Raw genomic sequence first — 20,326 nt, forward strand, 5'->3', positions numbered from 1 at the left:
AACCTAATTTTTCAGGATCTTGTAGAGAATTTGATGGGTAGCATAAAACATCCGTTGAAACATCCACCGGTGAAGCTTTTTTGGGAAGGATATTGAAAATATCTATTGAAGTCAAATATCCTGAAGATAAGTTAGTTTTCCTCTAACTTGTGATGTTGCGAATTTCTCCTTCTACTCAAAATCGCAATGGTACGACCTGAATGCCAGAGGTTCTTGATGAAATTTGCAACTGGACTTGGGAGCACTTTCCAGGGCTAAAATGAATCCCAAACCGAATAACCTTCAATATCTGGGAAAGCTTTCACACCAATCCTTCCTATTCTATAGACGATATGAACCCAATTATATCCTAAGTAAATTATACTATCGTGACGAACAGGTGAATAGATGACGAACAGAGAAAATCAAGCTATTTTGGAAATTCTAAACAATCTTGTCCCGAATAAATCTCTTCCGAGAGCTATAGTTCAACAAACGATTGTTTCACAAATAAGTACAAATTATGGGACCTAACGTCCCTCACCATTATTTGCTAAAATACAATGATTTCAGGAATATTTCTTACCACGCACAATGAACAGCATCTTTCACTTCATGAACAAATTTTATTCTCTTCTCTGCCTCGCACAAGTCTTACTTTGCTTCCGTCGAGAAGCTTATTGAAAAGAAAGCGATTTGAACTCCAAAACCTTCATTGAAATATGTTAACCGATACCTTGATCTATCAGGTGCAAAACAAGTCTGCTGATAATAGGCTTGAAAATAAGAGGGGATGATCACTGAAAGATGCGTGGAAATAGCTCGGGGAAGCAGCACTGTCGCATAACCCATTTAGCTCATGTTGCTGATGTACTCTTCAACTTCCTCCTTGCTAAACATTCGGAACAGCTCCTTCGGCGTCATCGTCATAACTTCAACGTTCGTTGAGTTTAGCTTCTCTTCCATCACTTGCTTCAGTGTGCTAAGAGCTAGATTGATCGCTTCCTTAATGGTCATCGTGGGCAAATAGTATTCCTACGGTGGACAATAACAAGCACTTTAATAATGAAGCAACCATAAAAACTCCCCAATCGCTACGCCAAAACATACCTGCAAATTCTGTTGTGCACCTTCGCTACCGGAACCGATTGCCTTAGCGTCGAATCGTATGTACGTCCCGGACGGATCCATATGCCACAGCTGCGGTTCACCATTCTCAATGCCGGCAAACAGTATAGCTACACCGAACGGTCGACTCATGGCCGAATCCGTATCGTCACCATCGCCAAACTGGATGGCCACGTTCGAAACTGCCTGTGCACATGATTCCACCGACATCCGCTCGTTGTACACGAACCAATGGTTTTGACACTCGATACGCGCACGATCCAGCAACGTCCGCGAATCAGCCATCAATCCCGAGGTGGCACAACCTATGTGACGGTCTACTTCTACTATCTTTTCCATCTTCGATGGTTCTATCAGCGATGAGGTGATCCGTTTCTCCACCGCCATTACAACACCTAGAATGCAAAATAATCATTGATCATAAATTCCGCTCGTCATTCGGGGGCAGAATGCAAACTTACCTTCCGGTGTGCTAATTCCAATCGCAGTAGATCCAAATTTAATCGCCTCGATAGCATACTCAACCTGGAAAAGACGGCCCTCGGGAGAAAAGGTGTTCACACCACGGTCGTATTCGGAACGGGTCAGGAACATCTACGGAAGATTGGGAACACCAACAAAAATCCCATTGAGGTTATGTGTACATGACAAAGCAAAGCTCCGGGGAAAGAAAACAAACAAATCGGACGAATTTGTTGCTTCTCCGGAGAACTGACGCCAAAGGCCAAAAGATTCTTATATACCTTGCACACAAATTTAAGTTAAATGGTCTTGAAATGCGTTAACTTTCTTTAGTGTTTATTAAAGCGATCAACGGCGGCCGCTAACTTAACACAAAATCAACGATTCTGGGACACAAACAGCTGTAGCGAAGGTTGCATCGTACAAGAACATTTGACGTGTTGACTTCCTTCAAAAGCAACAATTTTCGCTCACAACTTCAGGCTTATCAAACTGAAAATGATCATTTTATGATGAAATTTTGGTTTTTGAGTAAATAACCAAAATTTTAAGATAACTTGAAGAGATTTTTAAATTTTGTATCAAATAATATTTACAAAACTAAATTCAAAACAGCGGTTCAAAATGGCGTCTCAGTGTAACGTGGTGCAGCCTGCTCTCTGTGTACCACCTCGGAAAATGACAAACAATTTTTTGAGGAAACCAAAACAAACAACTGTCACAAATAGGACCAAATGGGTTTCGAGCAGTTTCATCGCAACTAGGAATTCTAGCAGTGATGTTTTCGTGTAGCTTCTCACGCTTGTGAGATTGTTAAAACTGTTCTCACTATACAGTTGCTTCTTTTTGAATACCACTCTTTATTTTTTTACTAGGAGCAATTTACTAATTCTGTTGTCATTATTCTGGTCTCATTTGATGATTTTTCGAATATAAAATAGGAACTTTCAATTTATTTTACCTTTCTTTCCTGGTGCAATATCCCGTCAAAAGAATGGTGGAAAACAACCGGGCGTACACATCGTCCTTTCTTCCTTCCATACCCTCCTCCAAGAATTGCAATGTCGGGCGTCAATTAAACAAGCCTGTCGAATGCCCAGACGTAGCAACCGTTACTAGCGAGCGAGCCTGTTTCGATAACAGTTGTTTACTTTTCGGCCTCTGGAAATTAGTCTTTTGCTAGCCCTCTTCTCTGCGAGAATTCATTAAAGCCAGCACAACCTTCCCAGGGCGACTTCCCGTCCTGAAGGTGTTCTCTTGAACTAGAAAATCGTTCGGCCAATTAAAGAAAAAAAGCACGGTAAATTGGAAAAATTCTGCGCGTTGTTTCGTTTCACCTTCGATCAAGAGTTCAGTGCAAAATGGGAGCAGTACAAAGCCATTAGCGTTGCATTACCGGTAATTTCGGTGGGTTGTGAAGGTTTCGTCAGTAAAGAAAAGTGCAAGTGCAAGTTGCCAACGAGCCGGAACAGTTAAAAAGGAGGAAAAAGTTCGTTTGATTTGTGTCCAACTTAAAAAAGATCCAAGTGCATTTGCCTCACGATGACCAAACACAAAGTGTTTTCGAAAAAGGCCAAAACTAACCTTACACACCTTTACCTTAACGATAAGAATATGACCAAAATTGTAAGTATTTTATTTAGCCAAAGTTAATAACATAGTTTAACCAGCGAATTATCTCAATAATGTTTTAATGAAAAATTTTATCGGCAAATCGATCGTACTCACACACTCGCACACATTTCGCCAGGTAAGGAGAATGGGGTTATCAGTTATTTACGAGAAAACACAATTACAACCTGCCTACTGTATGTGTGGGGAAATTATTGGTTGCATTTTCACCGGCAAGCGGCAAGGAGAGTGATCCCAATTGGTGAATGCTTCGCCAAACCAAGGTTCCTTTCCACTCACATAAGCTGTCAAGTCAGTCGGGATTGAAAAGGTCAGCCTTTCAACGTCACCATCATTCACACGCGAAAATGGCGCGCAAAAACCGTTTCCTTTGTTTTCCAGTGTGTGTGCCTTTTTTTGGCTATTCGTTTGTGGCTGTGTGAGAGCATTTTTTGTGTGAAGAAAGTTTCCTGTGCAGTTCAAAACTTTCACCCAACTATTTCTGGAGCTTTCGTTTCCTCAGCTTTTTCCCTTTCTTTGAACTTGTGCGGGAATGTTAAAGCAAATTATTTTCTTCTCAATGCCCCATTAAAGTGATTTCGTCATGCAACGGGAATTCTTTACCAGTTTTACACGATAATAAACTTCATTCCTTGCACTTTTCTTCCAGAACAACATTTACCCAACGAAAAACATTCTGGTCCTATATCTGCACAACAACCAGCTGAGCAAAATTGAAAAACTAAGCGCCTTTACACACCTCACGCACCTTTACCTGCAGTGGAACAATCTGCGCAAGATAGAAAATCTGGACAGTTTGAAAAATTTAAAGCAACTCTACCTTGGCTACAACAAGATAACACGATTGGAAAATTTAGGCAACCTCAAGAAGCTAGAACAGCTCCACATCGAGCGTCAGCAGCTGGATGGGACGGTACGGTTCGACTTTGACCCGGAATGTCTGTGTGCACTGGCGGTGAGTTTTCGTTTCCCCATCCCGGACCCATGGGACCAATCACCCGGCGAACTCATGTGTCCTTCATGCCATTTCCCCGTAGAACCATTTGAAGGTGTTGAACATTAAAAAGCTGAAGCTCGCCAACGTGGACGCACTGGAACCGTTGTGGAAGTTGGAAATTCTGCTCGCCTCGGAGAATAACTTCAAATCCACGGACGACATAACGCCCGTCATTAGTGCGCTGTATTCGCTGCGAGTGCTCGATCTGCAGGGTTGTTCGGCTCAGCGCGATGTACACTACCGGGAGAAGGTCACGGCAGCCGCTGGTCATAAGCTTTGTCAGTTTAATACTTGCGTAGTATAAGGTAAACAGTAATCTTAGAACGATTCCATTTTGTTCCTTTCCCGGTTTTACAGTACTTCTGGACGGTAAGATGATATCGCAGTCGACGAGAAACTTCATCAAAAACTTCCAAACCGTCAAGTTGGAAAAGCAGCGTCGAGCGAGCGAAAAGCCCAAGACAGCGGACACCAGCACCAACTCCAAATCGTCCTTCGAAAGTGTCAGCGAACGTAGCAACGGTACCGGCGGCTTCGTCGACCCGTTCAGTGGCGTGCTGCCGCACAAGTTCCCGGGCAACTCACTGTTCCAGGTGTCGACACGACGGCCCGTCTGCACGCGAGTTCTTCGCAAGCCCGTCAAATCGCCGCTGCTCACGAAAACCATGTCGGCCAACTTTTGTGACGAGATGGCATTCCGCTCGAACGAGCTGCATCCAGCGACGACCGTGGTCATGCTGCAGGGCAAAGAGATTAAGGCGGGCACGCCGGTGTTTAAGGATAAGTTGCGTGCTCATCGGAAGATACAATCATTGCCCACGATCGATCACTAGTGCTATGTAGCCGCTCATGGAAGCTCATGTGTTTGGGAGTGTTATTTTTCCCCCTCGTAGAACTTCGTGTCGCGTTTGATTGATTGTACTGGTTGTGTTGTGTGCCGAGTGCTGTGCACAAAACTAGAAGAAAGATACATTTTCTTTACACTCCACTATCCTACCACTATCGTGGTGTTACAATTAATCTGTTTTAAAAACGGTAGACCAATAAAATGCAACCGATTGCGTGATAAAGTCAAATTGCTAGATTGCATTGTTCCATGCCATTCCCTTCCTCTTTTCGGATAATTATTTCACTTACTGTACAACCGAAAACGTCATAAAAAAACCCTTCCTAGCACGAAATTATTATGGAAAAATGGCACATTTATTTTAATAACATAATATACATTGTAATGATTTTTCCTCATTTTTTCCACTTCCTCTTCCGTGTTGTTGATTCATTTTGTGTGTTTTCATTTTTTCCTTTTTTAAATTTTCCATTAAAACGTAGCCATCTGGGGTATTATCATTACATCACTGTGTACGTTATCATTTTCGCATTCCTTTTCCATTATCATCTTTCATTAACTCTTTCTTTCTCTATTTGCTTCGCTTGTCTCTATTTTGCCATTCCACTTGAAGATTGTTGATTGTGTGTGGTTTTGTGTTATTTTGTTTCTCTAGTAATGTCCTCCATTTTCCTTGCGATTTGCCATGGATTTATGTACTTATTTTGATTTGCTCGTGGCACCAATCGGACATTATCCCATTTCCATGTCTTGTCTTATACTGTTGCTTCTTTTCATTTCTTTTTTTTCTTTTCTTTTCATCCTTTCTTTCTTCTTTCCATTAAATACTGAAATTGCTTCACCTTTTTTCATTTACCGTGAACGATCTTATTAGAGGAATTGTATGCATTGGCTTGAACTGTGACTTGTATCTTGCAAATATTGTGTAATTATCCTCTTTCTTTCCGTTTCCTTATTCGCTTTTTCTAGTCTCATTTGAATTGTCTGATGTTCTTCGTTGTAAAACGTGTGTGTTGATTGTGATGTGGAGGATCTTATACATCGTTCGATAGTAATATGGCTTTGGCAAAACGTAACGCGGAGAAATATACCTTTGCATTTCTGAATTTTATGGAACCGTTAAAAAAGGAACAGTATAAACCATGAGTATGGTCAGTGCGAACCCAAACCAAACTAAATCCATGAAAAATGAGGAACTGCTTGGGCTTGTCATCGTTGTGACAGAACTTATCGTTCGTAAACCTTTCTCCTTTCACATTTTTTTCCTTTTTCGTTTTTGCACTTTAATGATTTTCTTTTTTCTCTGCATCATCACGTTTTACACGTTGCTAGTTTACCTTCTTGTCCATTTTTGTAACTCATTTTTCCGGCAAACAGCACATCTACGAGCAGTATGTAAGCTCACACAGCTCGTTAATCATGCTCCCGGTAAAGATAAGGAAATGTATCTAACACATTTATAAAAAAAAGGACAGCTAAAACTAAAGCATCATTTAGAAAATAATATGTACTCTCCTTGCGTAAAATACTCTCTTCACTTAACCTATTCGCACACAAACGCGGGACGTGTGTGTGGATTTTGCCTCCATTTTTCCTAGTGTTGATTGATTTTGTCTGGTTCCGGATTTCCATTTTCTTTTCCTTTTTTGCGTCCACAATCTATCTCGCATACCTTTTTGTGCGCAACAGTTCACCTTAAAAATATTACATTACTAAGGGTAAAATAAAATAATTAAAATAGCAATAAACGTAAAACGAACATTGGAAGGTGTACATTTTCAAATGGCGAAATAAATCCTATACGCACCCACACGTGTGTGATGTACCGTTTTGCAACATTTCTATTTTTTTATTACTCCGTCTTCACTGCTCTTTCTCGCTTTCACACACGCTTGTTTTGTTTTTCTATTTTGCTTTGGAAACAAAATACCAAATCAAATGGAAGAAAATACCGACCGTGCGGCGCACCGTTACGATCGGTATCAAGACTACATAAAATAAACATAAACATTTTTCTCTACATAAAAAAAGAATCATAAAAAACTGCTTAACCGTGAAAGCCTTTTGGGAAATTTTCTGCTTTTGCTGTTTTTGCTTATTTGGCTGTTTTTAAACGTGGTTTAGAGCAACTTAAGAGCAAAAGTGAAAGAAACTAAACTCAGAAAAAGATTTTAAACGATTCGTTTCGTTAATTAACCGATGTAAAAGTTAACAACTAGTGATAGTGAAAGCAATGGAAAAACACAATTCATTACTGATTACGGTTAATGTTGTTTTCATGCATATTCTTAGAATTTATCAATTCAACGGATTCTGCTTATATGTGGCGACACCTTTAAAAATAATATAAAACGTTGGCATGTCCGATCGATTCACGATACAGCAGCTCATGTGACGATACAATGTTACACATGTTATTTACTGAAACTATTATTAGAAACAGGAATAATACTATACTTGTGTACATTAGCTTTCCCAAGGGCTATATACTAGTGAAACGGTATGTCCCGAGAAAAGCAAAACGGATGCGTCGCGACATATACCAGAAAACCAAATAAATTGATATCTTGAATAGCAGAAAAAAACAACACGCACACACCGGTACTTCGAAAACAGAAAATCAGCAATACAATATTGTAGGTAGACTCTTCGGTCAGTTTGATTGATTTGTCGATGGTGTAAATGAAATCGTTGCATGCATATACCTGAATATTTGTATTTTCCCCTCCTTATTCTATTCCTTTCCTTTTGCCCTATTCTTTCTCTCTGGTACTGTAAACGGTCTGTTTCACGAATAATTTTATCACATCTTTGTAAACACTGTTTTGGCGCCTTTTAGTACAAATTCGCAAGCGCGCAGCTCCTCGAGCTGAACTCGAAGCCGAATAAAAACATTACTGTTGCGATCATTTCCTTGCTGTCACCTACCAGAGAGCGAAAAAATCATTCAGCGCCACCGGAATGGGGGAAACTATTTTGCTGTTAACTGATGTGTACCTAAGATATGTACCGGCGCTTTACCGGATGTTAGCAGTTCATCATCATCAGGAGTCTACGTGTTACGGCCAGATTGTTTTTTTTTTCTACAATTGTTTTTCATAATAATTCATTGTGATGTAATTTTGCTCTTTATCCGGTTAATTGCTTCTTTCAGCTTCAAATTAAATTAATTAAGAATGCAAACATGCTTTGTGTAATGATTGTTTGAATAAAAAATATTGTCCAGCATGTAGTACCATTTATCGAAATAGTTTACATTATTATGTGTTACTACCAGAAATTATTGTTGATTGAAATTAAAGCTTCCACGTTTACAATTGAACCAATTTAAACACTAGAACTACCTGATCGGTCAGTCAGGAATTTGACTGGAACGCTTCATTTTCATCATATTAAGGTTAGGGTCAAACAATCCTGTCGTAGTCGAAATGATAATATATGATTTAAACGATTGGTAGTTCTAGTGTTAAAAACAAAATGAAAAATATATTAAACAACCAAACAATACTGTCTCGTTGATTATCGCCTTCAATATACACCTCTCGGTTGATTTGTCGCTTGTATATGAACATTTATCATTGTTTGTCGCTAGATGGTTCGTCTGATAATAGGAAAAGTGAATTTCGAATCGATTTATTATCAATTGGATTGCGTGAACTGCCATTCCATTGTACGCTGTTCGTAAACACAAAATAAGAACACGAATAATACAATAGTTCATAGTCAACACAAGTTACGATATAAGTACACTGGTAACTGGTAACTTACTAAGTACTGGTTTAAGTCTTGAACACTGTCAAGTGATATGATGCAAACAGATGGGTATCGGAACTCATTGCCGTACATGAATGGCGGAGAGAAAGAACAATCCATTCACCTTAACAATGACTTACGTTCAGCGTACAGAAGATCAAATAATAATCAGAAAAAAGATCATGAACGATCTGACTGAGAAAACCCCTCAAATTCGTATCATAATCTGAATCTCGTTTCGATTAATACAATCCAAACAGTGAAATTTTGTTTTCCTACTTTCAGACGAACGTTAACGTTTTCCGCCTTTACTAGTGCATGGATAAATGGTGGCGGTGCTTAATTCTTTGCTTGTTTCACCTACAGCCCGACGATTCAATCATCTTCTGCCTGGTTACAATGTTACACCCTTTCGCTAAGTGTAGAAAATGATCTCTCTGTTATGCTTTCATTCTTGGCTCGATTTCATGGAAATTCATTCTTCTCTACGTACATTTTGCCGACGTATCTATGCGCTTCCCTTTTGTTTATATCGATATATTTTATATATATTGTTGTATATATATATATATAGAGAATACTAAATGATATTATTACTGTTCCTCTTTCCCGCTATAACTTTTCCACAATTGTCACCTCCTTGCCTATTAGGAATCTGGTAGGGGTTTCCGAATCATTCGATTATGTTTTTACCCCAGATTAATAACAAAAACTCTTCTGCGTGTGTACTTGGTGATGTTTTGTAATGGTTTTAAGCTAAAGGTTTGTTGCAAAGAAATTGTCGAACCGCCCCTTCAGCAGCTTATATGCGTGCGCTGTGCAATAAAATCGCCCTAGCCTAGATTCATTCATCTAAAACATGCGCACAGAATTCATTGTTGAAAGGGGTTCCGATTTCTTAAAAAAATAAGTTTGAACGTATTTTTTACACACCGCTACTCCTCTCTGGGACGAAGCAAGTACATTAGCGTTTAAGTATTTCTTACGGGTGATCTTCTAGCTGTATAAAAGATACAGCCCCTACACTCACTCAGATACGCACCTCTGTCCAACAGTACTGCTACCGGAGCAAGTGAGAGAGCGCTCAACTGTTCATGTGATGTTGTGTGATGCCCAAACGTTCATGCATGTGTGTGATGCATTTTGTGATTTTCGTTTCATCTCCGTTTCTTGCTGTTTATACAACGTTTTGTTCTACTTCACACGCACACGCAGCATTTTCTCGTTCGTGTCAATATGTACAATTATGCTTCCGTGTCTCAACATGCCATCTTACAATTCCATTTTCCTATTGTGCATGACTTTTCCGATTCCTTCCATTGCGGATTTGCCCCGGTCCACGGCACACACCAGGCGCTAGTAAGTAAGGTGATTGGTTGGCAAAATGATTCCATATGGGCTAAACATGCAAAACCATCACCTTCACTGGTTTGATGCGCTTCACAGGCCGTCATGTTGTATCATAGTTTCAACTAATTACTTTATATTGGACTGGTTGTGTGTGCGGATTTTGTAATAGTGTTGTGGGTTTGTTATCTTCGAATAAAGCAGGTAAAATTGGTATGCTATTGTGGTGGTCCACTATGCGGTAGACTTGGCGGAGCACCCTTCATTCGCACATGGCGCGTTCCATCGATATATTTGGTGGTGGTGGTGAGTGTGTAGATGTGTTTGTGTATTAATCCGCGTGTGTGTCATAAGATAGGAGGGATGTTGTCATATCATTCCACAAGTGCGGCAGGAGGGCAGCATTAAGGATTAGAAAACAAATTTAGAGCTTTAGTATCATGGCGTCGATCGATGCGTCCGACCGATGATCATCATCCCGTCGATCGCGTCACTACAGGAGAACCGGACCACCTGAGTGAGCATCGCTGCTTAGTCCCTGTGCTCCTGTTTCATACTACTTACAGGTAGCGCAGGGTAGGCTGATTGATGTAGGATATGCGGAGGTAGCTTGGGACCGTCCTCAGCCTTTTCCTCTTCTCGTCGTTTTAAGCATGCCGCTTTTGGGTTTAGATTCCGCTCTGAAATTGCATTAGTCAGAGCATTAGAGTTGCGTTACGGTTTAACCATCAGATGATACTCCTCCATCGCACACTTACCTCGCACTTGTTGTTCAAGCGTCATTATCACTTCAACAGCCATATTCAGTATACCCAGCTTGGTCTGTGGCTTGTCTGATTTCAGATGAGACATGCACATGCGTCCCAATTCCTTCAGTGCTTCGTTAATATCCCGAATACGAATTCTGCAATGCATACAACAGTGATTGCATTATTATTTTCTTCTTCCTACAATTTTAACAAAACTCGTCTTGTCTTACCTTTCCCGAGCGTTATTGGCTTGCCTTCGCTCCCTCTCCTTCCGATCCTTCGCGAGCGGATCCAAATCATCATCGTCATCGTCGTCGTCAGCACTAGAACAACTGCGCGAGGTTTTACTACTAATTCAAATGTTAACGTTTGAGTATCATACAAAACAAATACGTAACGAAAACATAATGACGCACACCCCAGAAAAGAAGAAAAGAACAAAAACACAACTTTGTTATGAATTGAACAAAACAGTAACAACAGAAAAAATGCAACAAAACAAATGCTAGTACGTAGGATGGATTTTCAAGATGGGAAAGGATCCAAAAACCCATCTCAAAAACAATTACCACATCCACACGTTGTATGGGACTGAAGGTAAGCGAAAATACTAGCACAGATGGAGCATAAGAAGAGACTTACTACTTGCGCTGCCGTTTGGCACCTTTCGCCGTTCCCTGCACGGAGCTGCTCGGTTTGGTATCGGAATCTGGAGGTTCTTTACGTTTCTCTGAAGATAAATGATAAACTGTTTTTTTAGATGATAACGTTGATAGTAAATCACCTATGAGTATTTTTGTGTGCTTTGATTTATGCGGCAATGGTACGAAGCGAAACTTACTGTTGTTCACGGACACTGGGCCGCTGCCGGGGAGTCGTTCCGTTTTCACGGGGACGGTGGAAAGTTCGGCCGGTGCGTCGTGCTGCAGCTGGGAGGAAGGTGGAATGATCGGCGCACTGCCGGTCGAGTACGGCGAAACGGTGGCGGCAGGGTCGATTGATGACAGCGATACACCGACCGGCGGTTCGCAATGATTCCGCAGAATGTTGATGGCATCGTCCAGCCGTTCCTCCATGCGTGACCCTTGCAAGGACTTTACGGGCGAAGAAAATATCAAATTGGGGAACAACAACACGGAAGAGAAAAGAAACAGAGCAAACGACACAATGATTAGCACGGCAGTTCGGCACAAAAATAAACATATTTGTCGCCACAATTAATGCCCTCATGACGAGTAAATGCGTGATAACGGAAGCGTTGGAAGACGAACAATGTGTGATCGGCATACGATTGAAAGCATATAAAACAACCAATAACAGCATACGCATTATCAAAATAACAACCACATTATACGACCCGCCGCCTGGTAATAGCTTATGAAGACAAATTTTACATTATATGACACACGCTACGAATCGGTATTGTCTGATGGAAAAAATATAACCAAAACAGTGCGTATATAATTTGACGAAAATATAGCATACGAAGAGAACGCCTTGAAAATACAGTACATACAGAATTCATGTTGTGGATGTGCACTTTTTCTACTATTCAATTACATGCTAAAGGTAATGTGCAATGCTGGAAGAATACGAATAAGTCTTTTGCTCCTGTCCGGATGTGAACGTGTGCAGAAATGATCGATACTTTAACAGTTGTGTTCGCTCGCCCTCGCCTTTCGAAACCACCCCCCGGAAGCTGTGTGTCGGGGACCGTCATAGCGGCAACCATACTTACCGTGACGTTTTCATGCTCTCTTAGTAACGACACGATCGCCTCGTCTAGCGGCTGTATCTCGGGGGAATTGGCCTATTGAAGGGGAAAAAGTACAAAATAAACACAAAAAAACATGCATCAACAAAAAATTGTTCGAAATAACACGCATTCAAATAAATCAGCAATAAAAAACAGAAAGTGAAGTGTGAATCGAAGACAGCAAAATACAATTTTACACGATCAAACGATCAAATTGTGGTCGGCGTAGCGATCGGACGACTGTACTTTTGGCATTTGGAGAAGTCATCGTCGGGAAAATTGGAAAAATGTTGTTTGCGATCAACTAAACAACCAAAAAATTGAAGCAGATCAACATTACAGGTGCAAATATATCTAATCGGTACAGTCACAATCTGGAGCAAAGTACATCAACATAGCTTCTCAAAATTTACTCGATGCCTTACTATAAAATAAGCTCAAAATTACATCATTACTTCGTGGACACAGCATAACAGAAAGCTTATCAGATACAGCAATGCACAACTTTTGCGTAGGAATTGAAAAATTTGCAAGAAAAAAAACATATGCCACATGCGAATTTACAAATGAACGAATTGTTTAAAATTATCTTAAGTTGAGAAATACAAAAAAAAAAAGGTAATTTCAATTTGTACAACGCGCAGAATTCAAACAGAAATGCGGAGAGTTGATGTTTTCTTAAATTTTGGACACATTTCATCTCTCAAAATACATAATACATCATTTACACATGATGAATAAAACCAAAAGCCAACTTTAATTAAAATAAAACAATAAAGTATATTGTAATTGTATACCAAAACAAATTGTATCAATTTCCTCAGTAATTCGTGACCGTAAAGTGAACTGATCGCCGCTGCGTTTCCAACAAATCAGTTCCAAATAGCCGTTCAAAACTGCTTTTTAACGCAATTTATGTTCACAAGAAATCGCAAACGAAAAAACAAAACGGACAGAAGCTTACAATTAGCAATAAGAATAACATATTTACCATATGTGGTAGACCTCGATGCACTAACTCGGGAGCATAGGAACCGTTCGATAGACTGTTGAGCACGGCCGAACCGCCACCGTTGCTGCTGATCACCGGATTGATCTGCTGCCAGGTACCGCCCGCTGCTGCCACCACCGCAGTGGCCGCCGATGCAACGCTGACGGAAGCGGGACCACCACCACCACCACCACTCGCACTGCCCGGCACCGTACCGGCGGCATGAATACTTTGCTGTGTCGTTTGCTGGGACTGTTGCTGCTGCTGTTGAACTTGTTGCTGTGCCTGCTGCTGGGACGTTAGTGGTGGAGGTGAGTTCACTGGTGTGTTGGGATTGGAACCGTAACTGCTAATGCTCTGATCGGTTGGGTACATCTGTGAGATTGGAGAGGGAAAGGTTGGTGAGCAATGGGTTGGAATGAATTAATACAAGACCATGTAAAAGGATTATGTTTTTTTTTTTTCGTCTGTCGGTTTGCCAACTTGGGGTAGACCATTACAACACCCTTTGGATTTTTTTGTGTTTTTGCTCATATATATTAAACCATTACCACATACCAATAACTATCTCGATTGAAATGTACATGAATTCATATTCTTCTGTTTTTTTTTAATAAAGTTCTTAAAGAACAATAAGCGGTTGGGCTACTTTTTCGCTGTGGTCTTTACGAACTAATGAAGATCATGTGAGCATGAGTAATCCAAAGGATCTTGAACGTTCTCGCTTCCCCCGACATATCATAACGCATACGAACCGTCTGCAGTGCCTTGCCGACCAGGGTGTCGTTTTGTACAATTGGACTATGTTGCGCATGCTGATTGTGATGGCCGGCAGCGATTGCGTTGTAGATTGCGGGTGAGTTCTGGCCCTGCGTACCAATAGCCGGTATTTGTGCGTTATTGCCTCGGAACGTGCTCATCGGTGGAAGTGTTTGCGTTTGATTCTGCAACCCGTACAGGTGATGATTGAAAGTGAACATAGAAAACCAGGTGTATTATTAGAAAAATGTGATAACAACGTTAGGAAAATAAAACCATGCATTATGTGGAAGAAAAAAAGGAACTCCATTCGGTGAAGAAGAAAAAAAAACGTGCTAAGAACCTCACCTGTGAAAGATGGCCACCATCCATGTGTGGGACGCCGACCGGTGACATGGCATACTGGTCATGGTTGTGCTGTGGTCCACCAGCACCACCACCGAGATGGGCACCGTGGCCTACGTTGTGGTAACCCGTGCCGGAATGTGGCGCATACGCTCCGCTCGACGACGACGGATACCAGGAGCCGCCGGGCGAATCGTAGTACGGTTCCGGTTGGTACAGTGCGCCACCCGTTTTCGGTGACGTATATCGCTGCCCGCCCGAAACCGGACTCTCGTGCGTGTATTCCTCCGGAGCGTACTGCAAATGATAATAAAAGGAACGGCGAAAAGATGAGATACGACCAGCAAGGGAATTAGAATTAATTATGTTTAATGGATTCGTTCGTGCCGTGGGTGGAGAGGATATTGGATGAAGAGAATTGTGAACAAAAAAAAAAACTATCCTCCACAAAGAATGGAACAGGTAATGGCTTTCCGCGCAAGAAATCAAACTTTGGTGATTTATGCATCGAGCTTCGAGAGCTTTAAAGGGACCGGTTAAGATTTCCAAAGTGCAAAGTCCTGCAAAATTCCCTTTTTCACTATCTCTAGCGCGCGCTAGTCGGGTGATGCATGATTAATGGATAGCTTTCGCCTGATCCCACACTTTTCGAAGCGAATTAACGAACTACTATCCCGGTACCTTGTTAGTTCTTGGACCCAGCGGTTGGAAATGTGTTTTTTTTTCTCCAACATTCTGTGACTTCCAAATTGCCACTCCCTTCTCGCTTGAGGATTTTGTCTTCTTCGCCAAACGGAAGGCATTGGCAGCGATTCGTTCGTGCCTCGGAGAGTCGGGTTCAATTTCCCATATTCTAATGATCACTTTGGATTTCATATAAACTATCAACTTCTTGGAAGATTATTTTTTGATACAAGCTTTTGGTGTTAATCGTCTTTAGCCACTCAAAATCACCGCAATAGACGAAAGTACCAGAACGTAGTTTTTGGTACTAAATGAAGATCCGTCACATAATTCGTGAATGACACACAAGGAAACAAGAAGCTGCGCAATAGATTGTCGTTGTAAACTATCGCCGTCCGGTTCGAGTCGTGGTGGGCCTCTGGCGGTACACCATCGCATGACCCGTTCGTGGCGAATGTGTGAATGAGAGCTGGATGAAAACGCGCCCCGAGTTCCGCGCAAACGAGCACGAATGATAAAAATTCAGCATATCACAAAACCGGTATTGGTTTACAACGGACCGGAGCCTCGTGCCGAGTCGCGGCAGCTCAGCGCGGTCGGCAAGCCAGCCAACCAGTCGCTTCTTCACGACAGCCTAACAAGGAATGCTAACATGTTGGCAACATCCAAACTAGCTCCGTTGTTATTGGTGGTTGCGCCGAAGCATGGCTTGTGAGTGAGCGTGGTCCCAATGGCATCATAACGCAAGCATCTCCAAAAAATCATTCTAAACATTACCACCACACAAGCTGATTCGGTACAGCAACACCATCATCATCATAATCATCATCTCTCTCCCCCCCCCCCCCCCACAACACACGCGTCCTCGTGAGCCAGTTATGTGCGTATGCCTGTCTTTTTTTTTTGTTTGGTGTGTGAATACTTCCGCAGATGAACTTGCCGGACGAGATTCTGACCAGTTCTAGAAACCGTTCCACCCCACCATTGGGTTCCAATTCCTGTACCAACCACGCCCGACCGAATTAAAGGTTTTTATCACCACCGTACGAAACCCCCCGCTTGGACCTCGATACAAAGCTGCTCTTGGTGGAATCCGCACACCCATAACCTCTTGCCTTTCCCGCGCTTCTTCCACTCCGACAACACCCTTGCTTCCAACCCTCCGAACCCGCCAACTCCAGCAGTTCTCTTCTCATTGATACTATTCGCTCAACATGCGACAAAGATTAGCATACTCTACAATGTTTGCATGCACAATCGTCACCCAACTTGTTCCCTGGTCAGCGCGGTAGGGTACACCGGTGGGCGGGTGTACCATGGAGTCCCCCGGGGTGGGGTTCGGTAGAGCGAAGCTAGAGATGCTCATTATCATATTTGACAAATTTTCGATATTAATCATGATCATCAACAGCTCACCCGGAATCACTTTTCACGAAAAACATCAAACCAGAGCTGGGCGATGCCGATGATTTGCGGTGGTGGGCAGGAAGAGTGTGAAGGGTTTTTGGCGTGAGAGAGACACCCAACGCCTGGGAGACGCTTTCTCAAGGACTGGAACGTTGCCCTCTTCCCCTCGTCGCCAAAATGGGAGGGGGGGATTGATGGTGGTATTGGTGGGATGGTAAAGCAGTAAAAGCTAAAAGGCCATCGGTTCGTGGGCTCCAAAACACACAGCAACAGTGCGCCGTGAATGGGACGAGCCACAACACCAATACGCCGCGCGCGTGTGTTTTGCAAGAGGATACACCACAGTCACACAGCCGCCATCGCCGTCGGTGGTAAGCTTTTACGGAAGGCAGACATGCTGGCAACAGCGACCGAATGCTAGACAAAACCCAACAAGACCAAACTATCGCCCCCACCGTGGTGAGCCTCCACAACCGAAAGACCCCACAAACGGCTAGCAGCAACAACGGCAACGACGCAACGATGACAAATGGTAGAAACGAAAAGAAGGAGCTATCCGGAATCGGCGACCGTTTATCATGCTCCCCAAACTCGAAAAAGGGAGGGCGTACGTGTGCGTGAGAGTGTTGCGTACTAAATCACTCGTCTTATAAACGGAGGCAATTTTAGATCGCCTTTCTTTGTCCTTTCCGGGGGGGGAGAAAAGGTTGGATTTGTTTTGCGGGAAATATTTTGTGAAATGTTATTTTACGCCCAATTCTAGGCGACTTAAATGCGTATCAACATAAAGGCTCCAAAACATTAAGTTCCCTTTGCCGAAACGCTTTCTTCTGGGTAATTAACTTGTCTACATTTTGGGGGCAAGTGAAAATCCTACTCAAAATATGCTACAAACGAGAATCTAATAGTATCCACTAAACTAGACGATTGTGTGGGGTTTGTTGTTCCTCAAGTAGGATCCGCTCATCCGCGAGTTCCTCTGTGACCATGGACGGTAAATTATAAGGACTTTCTGTGTGTACTTTTGACATTTCCAAGCTTCCAACACAAAGTTCGACGCGAGTTTTATATTGCAATCCCGTCCCGTACCCCGGCACACATAAACAATTCCTCCTCCCTCGATTCCTCACCCAATCAGGCTTGAAGTCATGTATCGATTTCAAATTATGTTCACCAGACCCCAATGTTGTATGCTTTATTCGAGCGGGATGAATCGAACATAACCAACCTTCGCCCGATGCGTATGGTGGTGTGTGGGCTATTGTTGCCCAAAAAAAAGTATTTTGTTGCGACTCGGTTTTTCTTCACCAAATTTTAGGCGAAACCATCTTCGTTTATATTGATGCTGTTAAAAAATAACTGCTGAAAAGATTATTATCTCACTCAACCGCACATGCACTCAACAGCCCAACCAGTCCCCTCTGCCCGCCCGATCTCATCATTCTCTCCGCCCCCCCCAAAACCCACCCCATACCGTGCGCGATTTACCTTGCCTTGCCGCTTCCTAGAGAGATGGATTGAGATAAAAATCCCGATCAAATAGTAATGAACGAACAGCCATAAACGGGGCCGCTTGATGAAGACGGTTTCGGTATCTTGGGAAGTGTATCTTGGGGTGTATATCGGGGGTCGGGGGCAGCGCGCCAGAGATTCAGAGCCGGTTCTAGAGCCGGGGCCATCAAAGATTCAAATATTACTCCAATCATGACCGAACACATCCCATACACACTGCCGCCACGGTTTCGCTAGTGCTTTCCATCACCGAGCGAACGGAACCCGTTACTAGAGGACGCTCTCTCACATTCCGGTTCCACTATGCCACAAAATGTCCTCCTGTTATTTCCCAACATTTCGCTCTCGGATGTGCTTTCTTACTGGACGATATTGAGAAGTTACACCGTTTTTATTTTTTCAACAACTTCTTTACAAACGATTTGTCGAGAATATGATACTGCGGCGAGCCCGAAACGATTCAGCTGACAGTGGCCCAGGACACCAGGGGATATTCGGAGTGGTTATGGTATTAGTTCATTTATAATTCAATAGCGAATATCTAACACTCTCCGACACCTTCCTTCTTGTTCCCGCTCGCTTGCTTTCACAAGGAGCACGAACGACCCCGACATTTCCCAACGCCTCCCCCCGCCAGACATCCGCCTCCACACCCGTCTCGTGTCAAGGTTTTGGGTCGGTTGTGTAGTTCGGGAGGTTATTATACGTTTTGTACCGTGAAAAGTGTACACTTCCGAACCCTCTCTCTTATCGACCCAACCGTTTTACCCCCTGTAATGGGACGGAACGGGCATAGAAACATGGGTCCATCCCTGCGTCGAAAGCGTTATCCATTTCGTCGTGTTCTCTTTCTCCGAGATACTCTGCCACCGAAAACCCGGCAGCAACAGGACGGCGGAAAACACACTGGTGTCCCCGGTTGAAGGAGATTTTTTCCGTCTCTTTCCCCACTTTTTGTATTTCCCGGGCGACGCATCATTTCCTCCACGCGACACATCCCGCTGCACATACAACAAACGGGGTTCCACAGGACAGCACGATCTTTACGCTGGCTCTGCTAGCTGTGTTTCACTGCACTGCAAACGCAACACTTTGTCACCTCTTGTTGTGCTACCGCCGCACGTTCATCTCTGCCATGCTCTAATAAGGGAACTATAAACCTTACGATGACAAAGTGTTTTCCGCCCTTCGGCTCGCACTCCTCCAGCGCACCACGCTGGAAGCATCGTCAGAAATCGAACCTATATTTTTTCCACCTAAAACCCTTATAAACATACGTTAAAGCGCACCCTTTCTCCATCCAGAACCCTTAGTTTGTGTTCACCCTCATGAGCTGCACCGAAAATGCGGAGACGCAACAGACTCTCCTCCTCGCAACACACCATCCATTCCGCCCGGAGTAGGATGAATATCGCTAGAAACGGTAACCAAGTTAACAGAATCGGCCACACTCTAGCGGAGGATAACACTCAATGTGTTAGCAGTTTAAAAAAAATCTACTAAAAAACTCCTTCCACAACACACACACACACACACACACACACACACACACACACACATATACACACACACACACACACACACACACACAGACAGACAGCATTATGTTTGAGGGTGTTTGTATGTGTGCCAGAATAATCGTCTCCCGCATTGGACTTGGCGGGCACAGAAAAATGGCCCAGAATGAATCGCAAAACCTGGTCGAAAGAAAATCCATAAATTTTGGCGGTTTTATGATTCATTTACATATTAATAATTTATGTCTTGCTTCCTCGGTTTTCGGTCCTTCTTGCGCACCACCGCCACCCAACGTAGCGACGGCGCACGGAGCAGGCGGACAAAAGAGAGTCATCTCTCCCGACTGCAACGCACGGAGTCCGGCCTCGTATTCCGATTTCGGTACCTGTAGCTTCCGTGCGGGAGTAGCAGAAATCCTTCCTTCTCTGCAGCCTAATTCCTCTCGAATGTGCTTAATCGA

The 20,326-nt window shown here is 42.9% G+C and overlaps 3 protein-coding genes across 3 annotated transcripts in view; 1 reads left to right on the forward strand and 2 right to left on the reverse strand.

The window, feature by feature from the left end:
- Positions 1-831: 831 nt before the first annotated feature.
- Positions 832-1,701, reverse strand: LOC128711030 (proteasome subunit alpha type-5). Its single transcript, XM_053805898.1, has 3 exons — positions 1,569-1,701; positions 1,090-1,502; positions 832-1,014 (listed from the first exon to the last, which is right to left on the reverse strand). Exons 1-3 carry the CDS (start codon positions 1,699-1,701, stop codon positions 832-834), a joined length of 729 nt encoding a protein of 242 aa, XP_053661873.1.
- Positions 1,702-3,111: 1,410 nt separating this feature from the next.
- On the forward strand, positions 3,112-5,031 carry LOC128714694 (protein phosphatase 1 regulatory subunit 42-like). Its single transcript, XM_053809569.1, has 4 exons — positions 3,112-3,195; positions 3,851-4,156; positions 4,239-4,476; positions 4,556-5,031. The coding sequence occupies exons 1-4, from the start codon at positions 3,112-3,114 to the stop codon at positions 5,029-5,031; spliced, it is 1,104 nt and encodes a 367-aa protein (XP_053665544.1).
- A 5,332-nt stretch (positions 5,032-10,363) lies between these two features.
- The window catches only part of LOC128711249 (protein daughterless), a 58,531-nt gene continuing 48,568 nt past the window's right edge, over positions 10,364-20,326 (reverse strand). The window contains exons 3-12 of the mRNA XM_053806116.1: positions 14,749-15,042; positions 14,397-14,585; positions 13,642-14,016; positions 12,633-12,704; positions 11,736-11,988; positions 11,537-11,642; positions 11,125-11,244; positions 10,904-11,049; positions 10,710-10,825; positions 10,364-10,405 (exon numbers count right to left, since the gene is read on the reverse strand). Of these exons, the coding sequence (XP_053662091.1) occupies positions 10,364-10,405; positions 10,710-10,825; positions 10,904-11,049; positions 11,125-11,244; positions 11,537-11,642; positions 11,736-11,988; positions 12,633-12,704; positions 13,642-14,016; positions 14,397-14,585; positions 14,749-15,042 (1,713 nt within the window). The remainder of the gene's footprint in view (positions 10,406-10,709; positions 10,826-10,903; positions 11,050-11,124; positions 11,245-11,536; positions 11,643-11,735; positions 11,989-12,632; positions 12,705-13,641; positions 14,017-14,396; positions 14,586-14,748; positions 15,043-20,326) is intronic.

The sequence above is a fragment of the Anopheles marshallii genome, chromosome 3 (assembly GCF_943734725.1).
Source record: "Anopheles marshallii chromosome 3, idAnoMarsDA_429_01, whole genome shotgun sequence".
In the NCBI taxonomy this organism is placed as follows: domain Eukaryota; kingdom Metazoa; phylum Arthropoda; class Insecta; order Diptera; family Culicidae; genus Anopheles; species Anopheles marshallii.